Source organism: Acomys minous (genome assembly GCF_964271855.1).
Source record: "Acomys minous genome assembly, chromosome: 4".
Taxonomy (NCBI): Eukaryota; Metazoa; Chordata; class Mammalia; order Rodentia; family Muridae; genus Acomys; species Acomys minous.
In genome coordinates, this window is record NC_140486.1 from 117,821,452 (window position 1) to 117,846,458 (window position 25,007).

The window sequence follows — 25,007 nt, forward strand, 5'->3', positions numbered from 1 at the left end:
TTCTAGGACCCTCTGGGTCCTTCTATTTCCCCATTCTTCCATGCTTCTCTTACCTAGAGTCCCAATAGGATGTCCTCCCCTCTGTCCCACCTTCCTGGTAGGTGAAGACTTTCATGGGACCTGCCCCTAGGGCTAGAGTCCAGTTATAAGTGAGTATATACCATTTGAGTCTCTCTGCTTCTGGGTTAGCTCACTCATTATGACCATTTCTAGTTCAATCCATTTGTCTAGAAATTTCGGGAATTCCTTGTTTTTAATAGCTGAGTAGTATTCCATAGTGTAAATGTACCCCAGTTTCTTTATCCATTCTTCTACTGAGGGATACTTAGGCTGTTTCCAGGTTCTGGCTATTATGAATAAGGCGTCTATGAACATGGTTGAGCATGTGTCCTTGTTGTGTGCTGGACCAAGAGAGCTTCTTGAGCAGTAGAAAGCTGCCCATTTCTTGACGTCCACCTTATTTCCAACCTGGGTGACCAGGCTTCTTTTTGTAGTACCTGTGAGTTTTTCTAGCGCCTTGGCTTACTCTCCTGACACGCCCTGTCCAGCACATGGCATCTCCCTTGTCCAATATGGAATGACAGTAGCTCAGGAGGAACTTAAAGGGCTAGGGAGTGCATGGGTAGCACCCAAAGGCCTCGGGCCAGGCTGTTTTCTAGAGAGAGTTTGGAGTGGGGTATCTGCCTTTCTATGTGGTCAAAATCAAGACCCCAGGATAGTAATGGGTTGGAGACAAGTTCATCTTTTTTTCCCCCCAGTGTCCTGGAACCTGGGTAGGGAGGGACCCACAGGTACCGCTCTCATAACCAGAAATAGTTCATCCACCCGACTGAGATGGCTCCTAGCCCATGGCACCAACCTTGCCAGGAAGGACTCAGAGGAGGACAATGGCGGGGGGGGGGGCGGGGGACAAAGGCAAAGCAGCCCAGGGCACCTTTGGGGTGTATGGGAGCCTGGGAAGGTCTGGCATGGAGACCACGCCTCTTCCTCAGTGTCCGCACTTGAGGTCATTCATATCTGTGTGGTGACATGTAATATGGGGATGAGGCGAGGCAGTGACTGCATATTTCAGTAATGGCAACGGCCGACTCAAGCCGGGCCTGAAGAGAGTGGTGACCTGCCCTACTTTGCCCGGGGCCTCAGCCTGGCCTGGTAGCTCTTTCTCCCTACCACCCGTGCCCCATCACCGCCAGAAATAGAACAGAACGTCTTAAAGCTTGTGTTGCCATTTAATTATAATGGGTTTGAGCCAAAGGAAAGGGAGCCCTGGTCATTTTAGTGCCCATCAGACAGCTCGGCTCTTGCTACCTTGATTGTCTGAGGTGCCAAGCAAACCCCTCTAAAACATCGGTCCACTTCACGGTCCTGCGGTGTGACTGGGATCCGGAACTGGACTCCAGGAAAGGATGAATGAGGAGCTCCTAACACCGGAACCACTGCCCATGACAGCCACAGTGCTATGAGCGAGAGTGGTGCTCACCCCTTTCCCTTCCCCGATGCTGACACGGACCTTGTCCTTTTGGTTCCTAGGGGAAAGTCAAGTGTCTCACTGGAGGTGTGGGTGGGTCTCTAGCTCTGCCGGCTCCCTTTACTTCCGTAGCTCCCCTGCTATAGAAAGAGCTGAGGTACCCGGGCATGCAGAAGGCCAGCAGGGACTCTCACAGAGCTTTTGCTTGGTGAGTGTTCATGCTTCCCCAGACCCCCAACCCCCCAAGCCAGGAGCTTTTCTAGTCTTTACGAAAACGTCTCAAGGTCTTAGGATTAGTTCAAGGACCCTGGGTCCCCTAGCCTGTGAATTTCCCATCTGAGTCTCTCTCAAGAGTAGCTTTAGGGGGTATGTCTGCTGGGTTACCTGGACCTCCTTTCATGGGGTTGCCTCACAGGGCTACTCAAAGTCAGTCTGGATTCAGGTCCCTCCATTTCCAGACACAGGATTCCCAGAGGCCATAGGCCACAGTATCTCAAGCCTCTGGCAGTGCCCAGCAACAGGATTCAGGAGACAGGCTCAGGCCAGCTTTGCACCTGTGACATCAGGGGACAGGGATGCCTGCTGCCCCTTCCTTGTAGTAAACATTAGGAGAACTGCCCCTCAACAGCACACTCTGGGTAGCTCAGGCCCTGGGAGCCTTCGCTGCACTGTAGCCTGCATGCGTGTTCCTCTTGGTGGAGGAACGGACCGGTGCTCTCTGTGGGAGGTCAACAGGAGGCTGGTGGCTGAAGAATCTGCTCAAAGTGGCCAAGAGCAATGTCCATCCTCATGCCTTGGAGGCCGGGGTCCTGCCTGAAGGCCACCAGCTGAGCCCCTACGTCCTAAGGTTGAGGCGCCCAGCCCCTCAGCGAAGACAATGGTGGCGTATTCTGTGTGTACACATGGGGTAGGGAGCTCTGGGGTCTTCTCTCGTCCCTGGAAGTCCAGCTCCTCATAGGCCACACTGAAGACAGGTGCGGCTGAAGGGTCCTCCTCCTCCTTCAAGGGGAGAAGAAGAGAGTCATTGGTGTAGTCAGCTGGAGGTGCATCCCATCCCGTCAGCCCGTCCCTATTCTGGCTTTCCAGTCTGTTGCTGGATTTGGGGTTCCTTATAGAGCAAGTGCACCTCAGCCACTGAAGCTAGGACCTGACCCTGTCCCTTCTCCGCACTGCCCTCTGTGAGATTTAGTGTGCAGCTCCTGTTTCTGGCTCAGTCTCTCCCTCTGTTCCCTGGCCGTATTGTAGATCCAGGATTCTAAAAATGTGATGTTTTGCACCTTGTCTCTCCCCTAGAATAGAATAAGCAGCGACCGTGTGGGATATGACAGGGCTATGCACACTGGGGCCAGCTGGTGGGAGGAACAGAAGGCTATGGCTCTGGGGTCCTGGTGGCAAGTGTGAGCGAGGTCTCCAGCTTCAGCCCTGTAGGTCCCATGGTCTCTCTGTCTGTACCAAGTATTGTGATAGATCACTCAAGAAAGGTGACCCACACTCACCAGAGGTTTTTCCTTGCTTCCAGTTTCTCTGGCCTCTGTTGAGAAACACACTGTAAATTAGAAGAGGGCAGATGCGATGCTGAACCAGCTTCCCTAGTAGAGGAGAATGCCTAAGCACTGTATGTGTGTGCATGCGCGTGCACTTGGAGTAGGGGTTTCAGGCCCTGAAAAGATCTGGACCATGGGCAGGCTCAGACTCTTCCCATTTAGTAATCAGGCGTTCCCAGTTGGACTACCAATTCTAGAATATGGACCTGCCTCAGGCACTGATATGTGAGCGCCCACTTCCTGGTGCCCCACACCAATAGCAGATAGTATGTATGGCCTTTTAGGTGGCTGATGACCAGACTTAGGTAGCGGGATCCTGGAGATGGCAGGGTAGGAATGGTCCACTCATGAACAGGGGCCAGAACGTGGACTTAGCCCTTCCTTCCAGCCACAGAAACAGCAACTCTTACTAGTTGTTTAGTGAAACCAGCATCCTGGGGTAGACATGGGTGGGTGGCCACAGGCTCTTAGTGGTTAGATGTGTGTGAAATAGGATGACACACACCCTCCTGGTGACCACAGGCCCTCCCAATGGTCAAAGCATGTGTGAAATATGGTGACTACAAGGTTTCACGAGAGTCCAGAGCCCTGGGGAGGGTAGGACGCAGTGTTGGGAGGAGGCACAGTGGGTGGAGAGCAGCCAACAGAACTGTTTGCAAAGCCCAAGACTTTGGTTTTTGTGGGATGGAGAGGCAGGACTAGGATGAGCCTTACCTGACATACCTGTTGAGCAGAAGGCAGCTAGGACCCAGACTAGCAGCAGCAACACGGGGATACCCACTAGGGCGCTCAGGATACCGATGACCAAGCCTTGAAACTGGCCTGCTGGCCTGGGTGATGGGCTGGGGTATCTTGTTGGTGTCTCCAGAATTCTCTCTACAGGACCACAAAGGATAGAGTTCTAGGGCACCAATAAGTGTATTCTCTTCAGGGGTACCCCCACCCACCCTCTCCAAGTCCTAAGGGTTGTCTACTTTGGATGGGCAGGGACTGGCCACCCACCCTACTTCTGTATGCTCCTCTTTTCCTTAAAGATAAAAGGGCATCTGAGGATCTCCACGGAGAGAGAGGGACAGGGTCCCCAAGGTTCTGGGCAGAGGCACGGATGGGAGCCTAGCAGGTCCCTGGGCAGGAGGGGGCGGGACAGGTCATCTACTCAGGCTGTTCTAGTCGTACCTGTTACCACGAGCTCTGCTCCAGGGCTCTCCTTGATTTGTGTCTTGGGGGGCAGGGCGATGGCCCCACAGAGGTAGATGCCACTGTCATTGCGTCGTGTGGCGAGGATGTTCATGTGGAAGTCATGCCCGTTGGGCAGTTGTGTGATCTGGAAGCGGGCATCCTGGACCGGCTGGCTGGAGCCCTTGCAGAAGGCGGCCAGCTTTACAGTCTGGTTGCTGGGGCTCAGGCGGTACCAGTTCAGCATAAGGTCCTTGGACCAGTTGGAGAAACTGCAGGTGAAGGTGGCATTTGCTCCCTCCGACACTGTGAGCCAGGCTGGGGAGAAGGTGAGAGGCCTCCAGGGTTCGTTGAGGACCTCTAAGATGGATGAGAGCAAACAGCTGTGAGCAAGGGGCTTGTAGACCCTTTCTGACATCTTCTGAAATCCCTGGGGAGAGGAATGGTTCTCTCACACCCACCTCAGGGCAGAATCTCCTAAGCAGTTTCCCCTACCAGGGAGCCCTGTAGCTTCTTGAAGGCTGTAGATGTGTGACCTCACCCCCGACCCCTACCCGACAACCAGGACTCTTCCTTCAGCGTATGGTAATTGAACCTAGAGCCTGGAAGCTTCTATCTGGCTCACTTATTTCTGTTCTTTGAGAATTTGAGATTCTTTTTTTCCTCAGATGTTTCTATCTTCCCACTCCCGTGCAAAGTGTTCTAGGTTAGAGCTACGTGTTGCAGCCATGGACTTCTGGTTGGCTGGCCTAGTTCTGTCGGAAGAGTCAGTGGGATGCTCGGGTGGGAGTGTGAGGGCTTCCTTGGAAACTCCAGACTTGGAGGGGGGGGGGGGACTCTTTAGTAAGCTTGGGGTCCGGGCTATGTGCTGGCCCAGGGGGAACCACTCAGCATGTCAGAGCTGCCCCAGGTAGCAGAAAGTATAGGCCAGTCATGTCTTCCAGACAGACCAGAGGTCACAGCAAGACACCTCCAAAGGTCAGCTGTATCATTGTCCCTCAAGTGGACAGAAGATCCAAGCCTCCCCTCTCAGCCCCCCCACCTCCCGCCAACAAAGATGTGTTGGGCGGTAAGATGACCAAGGTTTTGTCAGAGATGCCCGACACAGCATGCAGGGCCTCACAGCTCTTCTCAGCAAGTGCCTGTCTCACCGACAGGCCTCTTTCCACATACATGCACACTTATACATAACCTCCCATTGGCTTTCAAAAACCACCACCTGTTGGGGCCCACAGGATGCTGACTTGCAGTCAAGTATGTATGTACAGTCAGAAGCCCCAGGGTCAAGGAAAGACAGATGTGCAGTGTTGGCTCTGTTTATTAACAATTAAACTTTATTAAACAACCCAACTAGCATATACAAGAAGGAAAAAAAAGGTTAAAGGGACAGAAGAGTAAACCTTTTGGAATCCGTTTTTCAGGACGGGTCCTTAGGTGTCTCTGTCCCGAGAGCTGGTCCTGTCCCTTCCTCTCTCCGAGTGCCCTGCTCGCCTTCACTTGTTTTTTTTTTTCCCCACCTTCCCAGTCACAAACAAAGGGCGGTTTCCTTCTCCCTTCGAGGGTCAATTAAGAAAACAATAGCCACGGTGGGGTTCCCAGGCAGGCTTCCTAAATTCCAAGCCCAAGAAGGCTCTAAACAGTCTGTCACAAGGTATTCATGGCTTGCCCCAAGGGTAAAGCCTGCTAAGACTGCTTTCACCTGTAATAAAGCTTAATCTTTCCCACAGTGCAGAGCACACACATGCTGGGCCTGACCCAGGAGAGACTGCCAAGAACAGAGGAAACAGGCTCAGAGACATCCTTGAAGCTGCTCTGGCCTCAATTCTGGCTGTGCTGCCAGCTTTCTCTGCCCTTAGCCTATCTAGTCGTTTGGCAACTGGGACTTGTAGATAAAAGGCCAATGCCAAGCTGGGCTTGGTGGCGCACGCCTTTAATCCCAGCACTCGGGAGGCAGAGGCCAGCAGATCGCTGTGAGTTCGAGGCCAGCCTGGTCTATAAAGCGAGTCCAGGACAGCCAAGGCTACACAGAGAAACCTTGTCTAAAAAACAAACAAACAAACAAACAAACAAAACCCTAAAATAAAAGCAAAAACAAAACCAAAAAACCCCAGACATATGTCTCTAGCTGCACCCTTTCCATCCCTCTGCCTTCCCCCTCCCACTGACTGAGCAGTCATACAGGGAGGGAATTCTACCCAATTACATGGCCCAGGGCGCTGTACCTCAGACACTGCACCCACTTCCATTGCGAGACGTTGGACTATATACTTACTGGATATGGTTCCCTCCTAGGGTGACAAAGAGTGAGAGTGTGTCGCCACACCTACAGTTATGGGCTCAGAAGACACAGGGAGAGCAGCAGTCAGAGGCAAAGAAGAGGAGCTAGGGAGGGAGAAGCTGGATGTGGGGGGAACTGAGGACTCAAACACTCTGCAAACAACCTGTATGATGGAATCAGCCAGCTCAGGAAAGAAGCCAGAGATCCTTGGCAGAGGTACCTGCTGTGAGCGAGCAGACTTCAGCAGAGGGAGGGCCTTGAGGCATTCCCACCGTGTAGCCTTGCCCAGAAATGGTTCCCATCACCGCCCCCTGAGGGGGGTGGGGGGGTGGGGGGGGGGAAGGGAAGCAGGCCTGATATTTCTCCTCCTCCATGTTCTCAGCTACACATGGACGGCAGATGTGCTGATGACCTAGTGCTACGTGGCTATGTGCAAGCCAGGCCTGGAGCTCCTCATGAGCCAGGGGCCCTAGATGCCATGCAGAGTTGATCAAGCCTAAGTCACATGGTTCTGGGCAGGGTGGGCAGTGGTCCATGTAGGTCTATATGGGCCAGGAGGACCAGCGGTGTCAGTGATCCTTGGAGGGGCCAGGGCCAGGCTTGGGGTTGCCAGTGTGATGTTTTCCCTTTTAATGAAGGGTTCTGTCCTTCCTCAAAGGCAACACTAACACTGTGAGGGCTACAGTATACACCTCCCCTGCCCCCCTGCTGCCCCCCCCCCCTGCTTTTGGCTTGTGATCGTCTGTCCAAACCACAGCCAGCTAGCCTGTCCCAACACAGTAGTGACAATGAATGTCTTCTTTAAACATTTGCTCAAGAAACATACGAGAACGCCTCTGGCAACTATAGTAAGGCTAGATTCTGATTTGGCAACATAAAGACATCTCCCTCACCGTCTCCCCCATCAGCGTTGTCTGCTCTATGCTCCCCCTCCTTGGAGCTAGAAACCTGGGGTCCCTTTACAAGGACTCCAGGTAATCTTGAGACTGTACAGCACTACCCTGATCCCCTGAAGCCACTACTACAGCTGTATTTAACCACCAGTCTACAAAGAGGTTCTCGAGACTTCCCCAGGTCCTGAGGACCAGAAAAGCCCCAGAGAGCCAAAAGGCATAGTGCCCCTGCTTTGCTCTGGGCAGGATTGTCACACCTGCCCATGGGCACCTGTGGTCTGTGAGCACACTGGGCACCTCTGTCCAGTTATCACCTTGTGTCCCCTTTGATGGACTCTCATCCACTAGGCTTTGGGGCCATGGCTACCCTCCCTCTCCAAGTTGGCTCTTAGGTTGTCCCAGGTGAGCCCTTGGGGAGACACTTGCTAACAGATTCTAGAGCCTCATCTGCTGTTTGCTTCCAGATTTCTCCTGCTCCTGAGTCTGAATGTATGACCATTTTTAAAAAAGATTTATTTATTGTATATGAGTGCTCTATCTGCAGAAGAGGGCATCAGATAACATTGTAGATGGTTGTGAACCACCATGTGGTTGCTGGGAATTGAACTCATGACCTCTGGAAAGAGCAGGCGGTGCCCTTAACCACTGAGCCATCTCTCCAGCCCCTTGAATATATGACCATTTAACTCACTTGTCTTCTCACTCACTCTTTGCTATTCCTCTGATGGTAGCTCCTGTGACTTCCTGGGTCTCTGTTTATGTCCACCCCAGGGCTCTGTCTGGCTCTGTCCAGGTCCTGGTGGCCCTTCCTCCCTCATCAGAATAGTCCCTGCTCCCTCTTTATTTCTCCCCTCAGAATTTTTTTTTTAATAGAACTGGGATGTGTTTTCCCTCAGGGTGCCTGTGATGGGCCTAGAAAAGACAAGGGCGGAGACTTCCTCACAGAGGTCACTGTCCTGCTACAGGGATGTACAGGAGATACTTTGCTTTGGCAAGAAAGCATCTATCTCTGGAGGTCACCAGGTGGTAATACCATAGGGAGGATACCCCTAGGCATCCAGTTCAACCATAAAGAATAAAGTAACCCCCACCCCGCCCCAGGGAATGAATAGGCCCCTGGGAGAGCTGCTGGGAATTGTGCTGGGAGCAGCTTGTTGGATTTGATGGCAGCTAGGTGGTTTGACAGTACTGGATCCCTGCACTTCTGAGAAAGTGAGATAGTGGCTGAGACCCCAGACAGTACCTCTGAGCCTCCCTTTCATGCTGTGGGTGCTGGTGGGAACACACAGGCAGATGAAAGTGTCACAGTGGTTAGCACATGTAACGGTGCCTTCTCTTGTAGCTGAGGCTGGCCTCGAACTCACAATTGTCCTTCTGCTTCCCGAGTGCTGAGATGGCAGGAAGGTGCTCTTGTGCCATGGTAAAGACATACTTGTGGTTAATGCAGAAGTGGTGGGTGGAGAGGGGCTGGGAGGACTCTGACTTTGGCTACAGTGGATGAGGACTTCTCCGTGCTGCTGCACTGTGAGTTCCATGAAACTATTTTGGTGCTGTTTGCATAGTTAGAAATTTCACCGTCAGAAGAAAGGAGAGTTGGGGAGATGGCTTGGCATGTAGGAACACTTGCTGTATGATTACAAGGACCCAAGTTTGGGTCCTCAGCACCTGTGTAAAAGATGGGTGTGGCAGGATGTGCCTGTAATCTTAGCATGGCGGTAGTGGGGGAAAGGACCCTTGGAGGTTTATGAACCGTTATCTTGGATGAAAAACACAAGCTCCAGGTTTACTGGAAGATACTGCCTCAAGAGAATAAAGTGTGTGGCCACGCAATGTTCTGAAAATAGCTCTTACAGGCTAAGGGACTGGAATTTTTGCTGGCCCTCACAGACAGAGCTATAATATACCTTGAGGTTACTTAAGACTGCTACTGTACTCTGTACTCAGCCTTTATGTCCAATTTGCCTTAATTTTATTTATTTACTTTTTTCCAGAACAGGGTTTCTCTGTGCAGCCATACTGTCTTAGAGCTCACTGTTGACCAGGCTGGCTACGAACTCAGAGTTCTGTCTGCCTCTGCCACCCAGAGCCTTGAGTCACCAAGCTCCACTTTAACCTGCCTTTAAGAAAACAATGTGGGGCTGGAGAGATGGCTCAGCAGTTAAGGGCACTGACTGCTTTTCCAGAGGTCCTGAGTTCAATTCCCAGCAACCACATGGTGGCTCACAACCCTCTATAATGTGATCTGATGCACTGTATACAAAATAATAAATCTTTTAAAAAAAAAAAAAGGAAAGAAAACAATGTAACAATCAACCTTACCCACCTTAATCAATTTTCACAACTTAAGCAACACATGACTGCACTCTTAAGGTACATACCCTTCCATGCCCTTGGCCCAGCTAGTCCATATGTCTCATTTGCTGAAAGCGGCAGATACAGAGGTTGAAAGCAATCTTCTAAAATCTATCACAAAGGTTGAAAGCATCCACTTACGGGTACTGGCTGATGATGGTGCTTGTCTGAGTCAGTGGAGCTCACTTGGAGCCAGTGACTTAATGCCTTGTAAAACTGTTAGAGATTCTGCCAAGGACCCCATGCCCTCACCCATAGGATGCTTTTTATGTTGTTCAGTAAGGACAGAGCACAGTCCTTTGTTAGGGACACACACGCATGGGCAACTCATACAACAGACAGACACCACTACAGATACAGGCAGCTTCACACACACACACACACACACACACACACACACACCTCATACAATAGACATACAGACACACACACACACACACACACCCCTCATACAACAGACACACACACACACACACACACACACACACACACACGCACGCATGCAAGCATGTACACAGAGAGAACAGAGGACACCGACACAGGGGCAGACTCACAGGACAGCCGTCAACAGGCACAGGTTCAGACTCACCCAGCAGACAGACAGAGGGTGGAAGGCACGTGGAGCATGAAGTAGAGAATTCTAATCTGGACTCTCTCGATTAAATGACCCCAAGGGGAAGTGCTTCAATCTCTTTCCTTAATGTGTTATTGGCAACAGTGGAGTCACCAATTATACGCTAATGCATATAATATGCACAAAAGTAGGAGTAATAAGACAGGATAACATCCTCTGGCCCCATGGCCACCTTAAGCCCACACCCAGGTAAGTTTTATCGGGCTGTGGTGTTGGCCCAGTTGCTAATGTGTTCACCAAGCAAACATGAGGCCCAGAGATTGATTTTCAGTACCTATTTGAGGCCGGTGTGGTAGGGAGTGCCTGTAATGCTGGGACTGGGCGGGCAGAGACAGGAAGATCCCTGGGACTTACTGGAGAGCTAATTTGGCTAAGTCAGTGAGCTTCAGGCTCAGAGAGAGATCTTGAAATCAAAAATTAAGGTGGCCAGTAATCTAACAAAGACATTTGATGTTGACCTCTGGCCTCCACATACACGTTCATACACGTGCACACAAATGTGCATATACAAGTACGTACATACACTCCTTTTTATTTGTAAAAAACTCAGCAGAGGAGCCTGCCTTTTGCCTGGCAGTGTGCATGTCAGTGAGGAGGTTTGGAGCCCTTTTTATGTCTAGGTCACTGTGTCTCTCATCTTGTGGGCCTCTAACTGGGATCTGGGAACCTAGGACTGGCTGGGACCCCTTTTGGGAACGTAGCCAGAACGGGCCTAGTTGAAGTCACCCCTGTCCCCTAATCAAGTGAGGTGTGAGGACTAGAACGTGATGTAAAGGTCCCCTTTCCCCTGCCTACCTCACCTCAGGATTCTTGCCCCTGGAGGTCTAGTGTGGGGGTGCTGATGGTGATCACCTGACCTGCTCTTCAACCCCACCCCGTCCAGCTTGCTTGGGAGTTTTCACCCCCAAAGTCATATACTAGTGATACGGGGAAGGGAGAGCCACGGAGGTAACTGGGTGCTCGCTCACAGACTGTTGGATCGTACACTGCTGAGGGAGAGGCTGGGCTGTAAGACTGAGCACTCTTTACACACTTGCTCTGTTCTCTAGGATTCCTGGAACCACTTTGGGGATACTGCAGTCTTCCCACTATCAAGAAGGCCTCACCGGAGACCACCTCCCGACCTCAGACTCCAGCTCCTAGAACCCTGAGGTGATCAAACCTTATTCTTTATAAATCACCCAGTCTGCGGTGTTCTGTCAGAACAAATGAAAGGCACTAAGCTAGGCTCTCTCCCCCAGGGGGGTCTTCCTGGCCTCCTTAGCCTGCACAAAGTTCTGCATAAAAGGTGCAATTCAGAGGTGACGGGTCTTCTCCATCTCCCTGAGCTTGCTCTTTAATTCATATACAGAGGTGAACTGGTGGGTGGGTGGCACGCTCTGGTTAGCACTGGGAGGTTGAGAGCCGGGGAGTCCTTGTAGCCAGAGCCTGAGCTGGGAGCGAGGCGAGCTCACTGCAGCCCACGGGTGCCTCTGGGCTGAGGCCAAATCGTAACCACACAGAAGCACACACTACCTTATTTAGGCAAGACTCATCTGGGATGACGAAAGCATGGTCAGGCAGTGGCAGGGGTCCCCTGGTCCCCTTAATCATTACAAATGAACTGTAGCTCCCATATCCACCTGGAGAAATGTCCCCAGTGTGAGAGTCCCAGAAAGGCTCCTACAAGCATTAGCAGGACTATAGTTTCAAGTAAATGCATGATGGCCCAGATGATGCTCCACATCTCTTGCCTAGGCTGTTAAGGGCATGGGCTGACCAAGCCAAAGTGGGAGTGGGGCACAGAGGGCCTGCAGTCGCTTAGCCAAAACAATCTCTCGCAAGGGTCCCAGCCAGGGAGAGGCAAGTCAGCCAATCGTGTGATGTCAGAGTTCTAGCTGCATCCAGGTGGGGATGTGTCCCCAGGGGACGTGGGGGCATGAAGGGTAAAGGGCTTTCTGACATTAGTGATGCTTAGTGATGCAGTGCAGTGAGGGGATGGGGGCTGAATTAGTCTTAAACTTATACTGGAATCTTTACCTCAGCACCTCAGGATAGAACTTTGCTAGGAGTAGGGGCTAGCTATGGGATTAATTAAGATAAGGTCATCTTGGAGTAGGGTAGGCCTCAGCTAGTAGGACTGGCGTCTGTGCAGAAAAGGAATTGTGGACACCGGCTGATGTCTGAGGGTAAAGGCAGAGGTGGGGGATGTGTCTAGATACCAAGAAACCCAAAGGTTGCTGGGAAAATCAGAGGCAGGAGGGAAACCTGGTACATAGTGGCCCGCAGGGACTGGAGATCTTCATATCTTGAATTCCAATTTAAGAATCTCAAGCCTGTTGGGAGCGGTGACGCACACCTTTAGTCCCAGCAGTCTGGAGGAGGCAGAGACAGGTGGATCTCTGTGAGTTCGAGGCCAGCCTGGTCTACAGAGCAAGTTCCAGGGCAGCCAGTGCCACACAGAGAAACTGTGTCTCGAGAAAACCAAAGCAGCAGCAGCAACAACAACAACAACAACAACCCCAAACGAACAAAATAAATAAAAAATAAAAGAACCTCAAGCTTGAGACAATGCTTCCTAACCCACCCCCGTCCCCACCAGCTATGGTACATGGTGATAGCCATCCAGCCAAGCCAAGGAAGGCAGGAAGTACAAATAAGCCACGTGAAGTTGCGCATGCCTGGGGGCTCAACACTTGGAAAACTGGTGCTGGACAATTTTGAGTTTGAGACTAGCCTGGGAAATCTGATGAGACATTGTCTCAAGAACACTTGGTTTTCTAAACTAATATATATATACATAATAAACACCCACCTCTCCACACACACATGGCCTTGAACTTTTGACGGGCATGCTCCACTCTGACTGTCTTTAGTCTGACTACAAGATGGTCCATTAGCTAGCCTGAATATCTGTCTGTCTGTCTGTCTGTCTGTCTGTCTGTCTGTCTGTCTATCTATCTATCTATCTATCTATCTACCTATCTATCATCTATAAGTGTTTTCTCAATATCTCCCCTTATCCGCTCTCATCCCTCATCTAAGGGGATGATTATAGAGATCCGCAACTGTTCTAAATGCAAAGAGTAAGGGACTATGGGTTGCACGGCTCCAACGGATACATTTGGAATGAAAGCCCCATAAGGCTCGGGGAAGATCACAGATGAGAGTGAGATGAGGCTGTAAGAGCCAGCGGCCCAGGTCACCTGTTGATGGAGTGTTCCCTACACACTACCTCAAAAATACACACATGAACTCTGAACCATGCTTGACTGAACACAGGACTAGCGTAATTATAATGCCACCTGACACACAGATGTCAACAGGGGGAACGCGACATGGTCCTGTCCCTATGTGAAGAGCTATAGGAGGCCAATGGCTAATGACAGAGGGGAATCAGTTGTGCAGATACAAATTCCCACACAGATTGTCCAGTCCAGTCCCAAGTGGCCGACCCTGAACATGTGCACACATGAGCAAGGCTAAATGAACTCAATAAGCTATATACACAGGTATGTATATACATATATGTATATTTTCAATATTACAAATTAAATAAAAAGCAAATCTGACTTTAAGAAATGTGTCTTAGGAGGCCAGGTATGGTGGTACATGCTTGCCTTTAACCATAGAACTCGGATGACAGAGGCAGGCAGATCTTTATGAGTTCAAGGCTAGCCTGGTCCACAAAGTGAGTCCAGGACATCCAGGGATATTACACAGAGAAATCCTGTCTTGAAAAACAAAACCAAACGAACATATAAACAAACAAAAAAAAATCAAACCAAACCAAACCAACAACAATGAGAAATGTCTTAGGATGTGTTTGGCAGTTTTCATAAATCTCAGGACCACATGAGGCAATAATTGTTTTCCCCAAATTGTAGGTGAGAGGCTAGGAGAATGCCTCAGTGGTTAAGAGTCTGGCTGTTCTTCCAGATGACCCAGATTCATGTTTCTTTTTTTTTTTTTTTTTTTTTTTCCGAGACAGGGTTTCTCTGTGTAGCCTTGGCCATCCTGGACTCACTTTGTAGACTAGGCTGGCCTCGAACTCACAGCAATCCGCCTGCCTCTGCCTCCTGAGTGCTGGGATTAAAGGCGTGCGCCACCACACCCGGCCTGATGACCCAGATTCAATTCCCAGCCCCTACATGGTAGTTCACAACCATCTGTAAATCCAGTTCCAGGGGAGTCAATGCTTTCCTCTGGCTTCCACAGACACCAGGCACACTCGAGAGGCACACACATGCAGGCAGTACCCCGTACAATAAGATAAAATAACAAAACAGAGGAAAGAACAAAAGAAAAAAATGTAGGTGACAAAATGATAAAGAGACTGAGTGGCTCACCAAAGGTCACCACACTCACCAATGGCTTTATGGACTGACTTTTTTGTTGTTGTTGTTTTGTCTTCTGTCTTTTGTTTTTTGTTTTTCAAGACAGGGTTTCTCTGTATAGCCTCGGCTGTCCTGGATTCTCTTTATAGACCAGGCTGGCCTCAAACTCACAGAGATCCATTTGCCTCTGCCTCCTGAGTGCTAGGATTAAAGGCGTGGGCCACCCAGCCTGACGACTTGGACTAATTTCCCACCCCCCACCCCCCAAAAGTGTTTGTTGCAGTGCAGCCCAGACTGTCTTTGACCTTTTGACGAGCATGCTCCACTATGACTGTCATTTGCCTGAATACAACATGGTCTGTTTCCGAGCCTGATTTTTCCTCACCTCAGTCTCTAGGCAGATGCTTGAGGTTGGGAGACTTGTAAAACACTGCTAAGCCCAGGAATGACTGAAATAAGGAAGGCGAATCAGTCAGGACAGAAGAAGAAGTGCTCTGGACTTAGTCCACGGCTGCCAAATGGTAGGTCACAGGCCACGCAAAGTGCTCCCTGCTAAGCTAGTCCAGTGGGCAAAGAGGCATACCAGCTTTGAGACATTTGTCAGACCCAATCTAGAATAGGTCTGCTTAGATACAACTGCCTTTCCATACTTTGTCACCAAATTGCATTTTGGGGACATGCCCAGTGTGCCCGGTAACCAGAGTGAGTCACAGTCCCCTTTCTGTCTTAGTTCCTTCTCTCCGATGACATAATCTTCTGACTTTGTTCCCTGGGTTTCCCAACAAGGTTCTGCCAAGGGCCATTTGCATCCGCAGGGCCTCGGACTATTTACCATGTTCCATTCCGTTTTCTCCGTCCAGTCCTGATAGGGACCCACGGACTCTCGTAGAGGAAGCCAGCATCCCCAGCTTTTCACCCAGCCTCGGCCTACAACCCAGGAGAGGGTCTGCCGTGGTGAGCACCCAGCTCCTAGTCCCAACCAGCCTTCCTCATAGTGGAGATGCTGGCGTGAAGGTGACTGAGGCTTCATAAATGATGTGTTAGGGCAGCATCAAGGTATATAACCTTGCCTGGGTCACTCTCCTATGCTCTGCAGGAGTGGCCCTGACTCAGGAGCTAGGTGACTTCCTCTGGGAACTTTGTTCCCCAGGCTCTGGGTTTCCAGTGAAGGCGGGGCTCAGTCCAGTGGGTAGAGGGCAGGGGTGAAGGGTAGAGGGCAGGGGTGAAGGGTAGAGGGCAGGGGTGAAGGGTAGAGGGCAGGGAGGAACACAGGGAGCCGAGTTTTCATTGTAAGGAATTTGACCAGGATTGCTGTACAACGCCCAATACCACCTTCCCAAGAATCTACCATGGATGCTATGAGACCAGGGATGTGCACCTTGGAGTCCTCCAGAGATGCCAGTGCAGAAAGCTGTGCCCATGAGGGTCTACACAGCTGGTTATACTCTTGGAGAAAAACCTCCAGTCATCTATCTCCTGTAGGGATGTCCCCAGCTATAGGAAAACACAGAGCAAGGCCAAGGACACCAGGGCTTGGCAGGATCTTGAAGCAGGGCCACAGTTAGATCTCTGACCAGAACTACCATTGCTCCATGGACAGGAACAAATGTTCAGTCTGCTGCCAAGCTAGGTGGGACTGTTTTGGAGCCCTGAAGGGCACTCTACCTGTAAAACCCACCTACAGATAAGAAAGGAGCCAATCTGGATAACCAGGGGATAGCCGTCCTCCCCCCCCACCCCACCCCCGCCCCCGTGTTCTCCTCCAGTGACAGGAACTGAGGGTGACAGTTTCTTCAAGCCGTGACCCAGCCACCAACCCTGATCCCACTTCCCTAGGAGCCACATACCTAGAAGCCACCCTGATTGCCAGCTCAACAGCAACACAGTCCAGGTGAGTGACCAAGGCACCTGCCGGACCCACATGCCCACAGCCCCTGGCTGTGCCTCCTTCAACGCAGTCGCTGTCACCTCCTGTGCTCCTCCTGGGCTGCTTGCTCACTCAGGCAGAGTTGTCTGTAGCAAGCGGAAAGGAAACTGTCCCGGGTCGTGTTGGAGGGAGGAGACACGTTCTTGGCTCCCGCCCCCTCTTCCTCCACCTCCCACAGAGGTGGGAGACTAGGCAAAGGGGGGAGAGGGGCATCGAAGGGGGAGGGGCGTGAGAGGGAAAGATGCCCGGGAGGAACAGGTAAGGGACTATAGTGAGAGACTGGGGACCAGAGAGTGGGGAAGGCCAACTGCCCTTGCTTCCTGCCCCACTATGGGGCCCCCTCCATTTCAAGCCCCTTTTCTATTCCCAGTGTCCTGATCCTTAGCTCCCCAGGGCTGAGGGAGACTGAGACTAGGACCTGACTCATTCCTTTGGAGGGTGGGTGGGTGTCCTCCCTGCCTTTGGTGCTTATGGCCACAGTGAGGGTAAGCTGGACCTTCCCTTACCTTGTCTGGCATGTGTGGCCTTGAGTCCCCCTGAGCTATGCCTTAGTCTTTTACTTCTGGGGAGCAAGAGCCGGGTTACCCCGACCTGCTCTGCTTGGTGGGTGAGAGAAGGCCTGGACCGGCTGAGGTGAACCTCTCTTAGGACCTGAGAAGACTTCTCTCCCCTACCCCCCACCCCACCAGTCACATCCTCAGATCCAGAAAGCCCTTGGGCCTGGTCTGGCTTTCCCTCATGGCTTTTCTTCCCTTCAAAACACTGGGCCTGCCCATCTGGATTGTTCCTGGTATTCTCTGCTTCCACAGTGGTCCTAGCAGTGCTAGCTCTCCTGCCCGAGTCAGTCCCTAGGTGGTGGAAACCTACCCTACCCTCTGCCTATCCAGCCCCTGTCTCCCTGAGGATGTGTTGGGTAGGTAGACCTGTGCACACAGCACCCCCCCTCCCCCCCCACCCCCACTAGCCATTTGTGGGGCGCTCTGATTAACGGTTCCACTCTAAGCCTTTCATCACAGTGAATGAATGGGAAATAGGAAAAACCAAAACTTCTAATATTAGAAATGAGATGTGTGGGTCTCGCCATCCTACAATAATTAACCCGCTGGAAACCATCTGGCAGCTGCCGCAGCAGTCACCCCAGTTCTGAGGCACCAGCCTGGCGGGGAAGGAAGGAAACGTTACTTTGTACAGCGCAGGGATGGAAAAAGAGTGTGAGGCACAGACTGGCCGCCCCCAGTCTCAGAATGGGGCCTGTGGGCAGAAGCTAGGGGCATCCCCTCCCCAGGCCTGGCTCTTACAGAGTCTCTTTGACACCCTTGTGACTCTCAGATATGTTCAGGCTAGCAAGTCGCTCCACAAGGCTGGGCGATTAGGTACTGGCTACAGACCAAGAGTGGACTCTGGACAGATCCCACCCAGCCTCGTTCTGGTGTTTCTATGAGACTGAGACTGCACAAGCAGTTCATGAGGACTGGGAAGGCCCAGGAGGCCCAGAAGCAAGCTGTTTACTTAGCATCCCAGGCCTGCAAGTAGTGGGGCATCTTTTCATGGGGAGGGAGGGAGCCTCTGCCTGTCTCTCTCTCTCCCTCTTACTCTTTCCCCCTTCTTTCTCCTGTCTTTCTCCTTTTCCTCCCTAGCAGTGGGGTGAGGAGCAAGGCTGGACCTCGTGTAGCCCTAATTGGTTTCCCTGTGCTCATAGCTCCTGCAACCTCCTTGGAGAGGAATGTTTTTCCAGAGCCGGTCTAGGGTCTGAAGAGCCTGCAAGGAGGCAGAGGGTGGGAGGAAAAGGACAGCAGGGTCCTAGGACCAGGCCTAGAGAGGAGTTGCTGGGTCACACCCTGGTGCGTACTATTTACTTATTACTGTACCATCCACACAAAACTCACAGTCCTCAACGTGCACATTGTCCTCCCCCCCAAACCCACATTCCAAAGTACACATGCTGTCCCCAAGAACACATATTCCATGTAGTACCCACTGTCTCCCAATAAACACTTAATCCCCAAGACACAGGCTGTCCTCTGATATTTCTGGTCCCAAACACACACCTTATATTCCATGACACCCAATCCCCAACACACTCCTATCCCCCAACAGCCTTCCCCAACACAATGCTGCCTCTTAATACACACACGTAGTCCCCAACACTTGTGATGTAACCCATGCGACCTCAAACACATAGGCTACCCTGCAATACACACACCATCGTCAGGACTTGTACTCTCCCCCAAAACATGCAATCTTCCAATACACATGATATGTCCCAGTATATGCTCAATTTCCAACACACACACACACACACACACACACACACACACACACACACAGAACCTCCCAATATACAAGCTATCCCACTGTGCTGCTTGCCCACACAATGTGGCACAGCAGGAGCCTGGGGCTCTATGGGACATCATAAAGCACCTCCAGCTATGTGTCATCGCTCTCGTCCCTTTGAGTACTGAGCCGGGGTTGGTAGTGTGGATAGAGTTCCAACTGAGGCCCAGTGTAGGAAGATCCCAGCTGGCAAGGATCAGAAGTCCATAGAAGCCTGACACCCCCATCCCTCCACCAGTCGTCCCCTCCCCACCCCCCGGGGGGCCTCCCCTTCTCTGGTCAGGCAGAGAAGCATGAGTTTCCAGGGTGCTGACCTCAAGATTACAACACAGAGGCAGCACAGATGGAAAGTTGGGGAGAGGGGATCCCCACACCCTGGAGGTAATGGGAAGTTTCCATCTAGGTGGAGACAGGGACAGAAAGTTCAGAAAACAGGAGGGTCATTTTGAAACAATTGCAAGGGAAACAGGAGGTAGAGGAGTGGCCAGAATCTAGACCCAAAACCCGCTGTGGCCTAGTGGGCAGAGCGAAGTCTCCTCATGCGGGCACAGGGCGCTACAGCCCAGGTGAAAAGTTGATTCACAGGTGTTTCTGAGGTTGACACAGGAAATGGTTAATAGTGTTTGCAAATAAAAACTTTCTGTTCTGCCCTGTTTCGAAACATTTCCCAGAAGCTAAAGGAAGAGCTGCTAATTTATAGGCCCAGTTTAAGACTCAAATAATCTCTCTCTCTCTCTCTCTCTCTCTCTCTCTCTCTCTCTCTCTCTGTTTCTCTCTCTCTTCTCTCTCCCTCCTTCCTCACTTAATCATGTACCTGTTCTCTATAACATGTGATTGCTAGCCTCCCTTTTCTCTGAACTCTCTAGAATGTAGTCACTGGTTTAAATGTGCATCTGCATTTAAGTTCCCAGTGTGCGCTTCTGTGTGTCTGTTGCATACATGTACGCAGTACACATGTGCTCCCTGTAGATCTCTGTACTGTGTGTGGGAACACCTGCCAATCTAGTCACACTAGCACAGAGGGCTTTCTTGGGCCCTTCCTGGTCACCCAGATGGCTGCAGGAGGCCGTAGCCTCACTGAACCCCTAAAGCCAGGTTGTGCTGAGATGGACACTGGGCTGGCCATGTGATCACAGTGCCCTCTGGGAAAGCTTTCAGAGCCAATAAATAGCCTCTGAGCTGCAGAGGAGGAGACAACTCACCTGTCTCGGGGCTGTGCTGGCTAGTTTTAAGTCAATATGACCTAAGCTAGAATTCTCTGAAAGGAGGGAACCTCAATTGAGGAAATGACTCCCGATTACCCAGCTGCAGGACGTTTTCTTAATTAGTGATTGATGGAAATTGGTCCAGCCCATTGTGGGCGGTGCCATCCCTGGGCTGGTGGTCCGGGATTCTATAAAAGATCAGGCTGAGCAGGCTAGGAGGAGCAATGTAGTACGCGGCACCCATGCATCAGCTCCTGCCTCCAGGTTCCTGCCTTGTTTGAGTTCCTGTCTTGATGATGAACACATGGAAGTGTAAGTCAAACAAACCCTTTCCTCCCCAACTTGCTTTCTGGTCATGATGTTTCATCACAGCAAGAGAAACCCTAACTGAGACAGGGGTCCACTCTTAAATGCTACCCTGAGCTTTCAGGTAGGCTGCCATGCTGTCAACTGTTGAGCTGAGCCACAGGGTAAGGATGAGCAGGGTCATGGCCACGAGCGAGGCAATGGGAGGGGTTGGGCATCTAGCCAGGTGGTTGACAGTACAGGAGTTGGCCTTGCTTCCTCAATGAGTTCTTTCCTGTGCTCTTCCCTTCTCAGCCCATTGAGGGCTATTTCTAGGGAGGCTGCTCAGGTCTTAGGACAGGATTCCCATGTGTACCTTGCTCTTAAAGCTTGTCCTCGGAGGCTAACATAGCCTGCAGTTTGCTGAGCATGGCTCCCCGCACCCGACCTGATGGGTGTACATCAGCACAGCTGGGTCCAGGCTTGAGGTTTGCCTTGTGGTGGGCACAGCTTTTATTCACTGTTTTCTTTTGTCCTGGTATGGATGACGAGAATGCATAGGGTTGATTGACTTGTCAGTGAAATAATAATACATGTGAGAAAATTACATATCATTACACTTATTAGGCCAGTTAGGAGTAAGGAGTCCTTTATTTCTGTTGGTGACCAAGAGGGAAACAGTGCCTCAGCCATACTCTTCATGCTAGAGCTCAGGGGCACTGTGTTTGGTTTTTTTTTTGTTTGTTTGTTTTGGTTTTTCGACATAAGGTTTCTCTGTGTAGCCTTGGTTCTCCCTGATTCACTTTGTAGACCAGGCTGGCCTCGAACTCACAGTGATCCACCTACCTCTGCCTCCCGTGTGCTGGGATTAAAGGCGTGCGCCACCATGCCTGGTATTGGCACTGTGTTCTTAAAGGCAAGTCCCACAATGGCATCGATGTTGGATGAGGATCAGAGTGACCTTGCAGCATTTTGTTGGCAGAACATGGTGTATTAGCAGAACAACTTACTTGGATGCATACCTTTATCAGTTACTTTGGTTTCATTTCAGTTTGTATAAACATTAGTTATTTTGTTTTAATACATCTAGACTACTGTCAGGGTCATGGAAAACGCCAGTTGTGTTCCCAAGGCCTATGTGGCTGCTGGGGTTGGGGAGAGTGTTGGGAGCCAGATCAGCCCAAGACTTTCTCAGAAACCCTAATGAAAGGACAAAGGGAATGTTCATTCTGTGTCCTTGTCCAAGAGCAGGCTGGAGCAGTCTAGGGCTTGAGGTAAGGGTTCTGTTCCAGGGAACCCAGCTTTCTACCCTAAAGGGCTGTGGCTCTTAGCCATGTGGCACCCCTGTCTGGAGTGTCCTGTATTCTCTTTCCTAACATTTTCTGTTTGAGCTCTCTCTGAACTCGGTCCATTTCTCTCCCTGCAAATGGTGTATAAGATGCTGTACTTTTAAATAAACTCGGTGTAAGAGCTTATGCAAGATCTTCCAATCCCATCCCAGCTATTGCTTTTGTCTCCTTTACTTCTCCTCCCTAGTCCTCTCACTTGACAATTGGCCATTTAAGACCCCATGGGTTGGAGTTAAGGGGGTGGGGGACCAGAAGATGGTGTTGGATTTATTGGGACTGGAGTTATAGATGAGCGTAGGAGCTTGGGAACTGGAGTCTGGGTTCTTTGTGAGAGCAGCATGTACCACTCATTCATTTCCTCAGGCCCATAAATGGTGCAGTTATGATTTAGGTATTTTAATGTAAATGTTTGGTATTTTGTTGGGGGGATAATCTGATGTATTTTGATGTTAATTACTGCTTGCTGTCTGACCCACCTTTTGCTTAATAAAAAGCCATCCCACCTGAGCAGGGCAGGAGATAGGTGGGACTTAGAGAGAGAGGAATTCTGGGAAGAAGAAAGACAGCCAGGAAGAGGAGAGAGAGACCTGAGGTGAGGAGAGGAAGGCCGCCATGGGTTAGCTGGAGGACAAACACATGGCCGGCTGTGCGGATGGAAAATCTGGCCCAGATAAAGAACATTGACAAGTATTTGGGATTTTGGATGGGAGGTAGCTTGATAAAAGTTAATAGAAACAGATGACATGGCATTTAGACAGAGACCCCATGCCTGCCACACTATGGGAAGTAGTTTAGAGGATTTATATCTGCCCTGCCCCAGGTTAACCAAGGCTATTTTAAAATATAACCAGTGTCTGTGTTTTGATTGATTAATAGCCAGGCCTATAGGTAATACAGATAATTTAAAAAACAATAAGTGGCACTCAACGTGGGGCTCGCTCGATGGGTTTTGTAACTTCTAATGATATGAGGGAAGATTCAAAATTCAAAGATACAGAAATGTTGTTTCAGGGTATCAACAAAATCGCAACTACCATTGCAAAATTCTTTCCTGCTTTATACTTAGAGGAAATTTCTGTTTTCTCATTATTCTTTTATTGTATTTCATTCTTAAAAGCATTAAAAAAAAGCTAATAAATAAAAAAGCTGGAAGGATCAGTAAATTCTATCCTTTTGGAAAAGATTATAGATTTAACTGGAGAGATGGAAAGAATGAGAAAGGAAATAAAGGGATGGGAAAGCGAATAACATTTTTGGTAAATGAGAGCGATAAAGGACAAAATATAGAAAGACCAGCTTACAGGCCAGACCAGTGTACAGGCCAAAGACACCTGGGGATCCGTCCCATGGAACAGATACCAAAAAGTTTACTCTTGTTTCCCTTTAACCCTCTCTCCCTCTTGTCTAAGATTGTTAGATTATATAATAAAGTCTAATTGTTAAAAAACAAAGCCAACAGTATTTCTTATCAACAAAAGCTTAAAGGTGTGAGGTGCTGTCGGATGCTAGTGCATATGTGTGGTGCTGCTTTTCAGTGATCCCCTGTGGGATACCACTGACATCTTTTCTGCTTCTCTGGTTCTCTGATGCACATCAGTTGCCATGGAGACCATGCTGTTGTCAAGGCAGCTAATTGGCTGCTACTTAGATATGGGATGCTTCTTTGGTTCCTAAGTGTATGCAGCCCTCAGTCTGCACTGCAGAGCCCAGTAGCAACATAGACAGGCCTGAGGCAGATGTGTGGGCAGGAAACTTTGGCCAGATGATGGCAGAGAGGAAGCCCCATGTCATCTGGGTCCTGCATCCCCAGGAAAGCCTGGTTTAGGGAGGGGCACCTGGACGGTGGCTGTCTCCAGTACCATCTGAAGATGCTTTTGATGTGTGGAGAGGGCTGCGAGGCCTCCTGCTGGATTCTAGGAATTGAACGTGCTTTGTTAGGTGGATCGCTATGAGTTCGAGGCCAGCCTGGATTACAAAGTGAGTCCAGGACAGTCAAGGCTACACAGAGAAACCCTGTCTCGAAAAAAACAAAACAAACAAACAAACAAAAAAAGTGCCTTGTTGTTAGTCTTGGCTGACTTGGTGGACTAAGCCTAGACTAATTGTGGTAGGGAGTGGATGTTGTTGGAGTGGGAATTGGGGCTTGTTTAATCCTGTCTCAAATATGTGGGTGTGGCTAGGTACATGCCATCCCTACTGAGAAACTGAGGTTTTAATGGGCAGCCTGTATGGGGTGATTGTGTTGGCATCAATCTATCTACCTACTGATCTACCTACCCATCTACCCACCCATCCATCTATCTGTCTGTCTGTCTATCACGCTCCCTTGAGTTCCTCTGGCCAGTGATGCTCTTGGGTAGGTAGGTCCTCTCCATCTCCACAACATTGCCACGGCATCACAAGTGTCAGTGCTAATGATCAGGGGCTGGAAAGTACAGGCATTCCTCACTGTAGATGGCCTGGGGGATGCATCCTTGCCTCAGATGGAAGTTGATGGGCCCGTGGGGCAGGATGCTTGGCCTAAGGAATGGGAGAGCTGCTCCAGGCTGTTAGATGGAGTTACAGGACTGGAGCAGAGCTTGGGGTGGCTGGGGTAGCTATTATCATGATAACAGCTACCATTAATGATTAAGGACACACACTGCCCTCCTCCTCTGGTCTTTCCACCTAGAGAGGCAGCCCTTGCTCTACAGAGAGATGGGATGGAAGAGGGATAGGCATACAAAGGTCTTGTAGGGCAGAAAGCCAGAGGGTAGCCAGTTTGTCAGCATGATGGGACACTGGGCAGAGAGAGGGGCTGGTAATCTGTCCTTTGATGTGGATGCCATGATTCTCAGAATCTGAAACCCTTGGGGCTGTTGAGTTGGAGTTGGGCTTTTCAGGCTCCAGAGAAGTAAGAAGGATCTGCAAAGCCTATGACACCTTTAGCCTGTCTTAAAGAGCTCCCACTCGGAGACCTCAGACTGACCACAGTTAACTCTTCATCCAAATCTGGCCTCAGTATATATTAGACAACAGTCACTGCTGGTCCAAATTTGAAACTTGCACTATTAATATCTAAACTAGTTTAGACAACTTGTAAGATGCAATGGAGAATTGTCCAGGTCTACCCCCCCTGCCCCCCCTCGTACAATTCCCCAGAGCATCTCAAGTCTTCTCATCCCGTTCAGAACCTGGCCAAGAGCTTGATCTGTAGACATACGTTTTATCTATTTTATTTTGGCTTCTTATACCTCTAACTCCCTC

General features: G+C 50.4%; 2 protein-coding genes across 5 annotated transcripts in view; one reads left to right on the plus strand and one right to left on the minus strand.

Annotated features, from left to right (window-relative positions):
• The window catches only part of D2HGDH (D-2-hydroxyglutarate dehydrogenase), a 338,149-nt gene that overhangs the window by 70,303 nt on the left and 242,839 nt on the right, over window positions 1–25,007 (plus strand). The window lies entirely within an intron of this gene.
• On the minus strand, window positions 1,211–16,667 carry PDCD1 (programmed cell death 1). 4 transcript variants are annotated; one of them, XM_084780834.1, is made up of 5 exons: window positions 16,509–16,667; window positions 4,189–4,548; window positions 3,736–3,888; window positions 2,965–2,999; window positions 1,211–2,467 (listed from the first exon to the last, which is right to left on the minus strand). In XM_084780834.1, the coding sequence occupies exons 1-5, from the start codon at window positions 16,582–16,584 to the stop codon at window positions 2,228–2,230; spliced, it is 864 nt and encodes a 287-aa protein (XP_084636960.1). In that variant the 5' UTR covers window positions 16,585–16,667; the 3' UTR covers window positions 1,211–2,227. The 4 variants fall into 4 exon arrangements, with proteins under 4 accessions (XP_084636960.1, XP_084636959.1, XP_084636958.1 ...); XM_084780833.1 differs by having other exon boundaries at window positions 1,211–2,464; window positions 3,727–3,888; XM_084780832.1 differs by having other exon boundaries at window positions 3,727–3,888.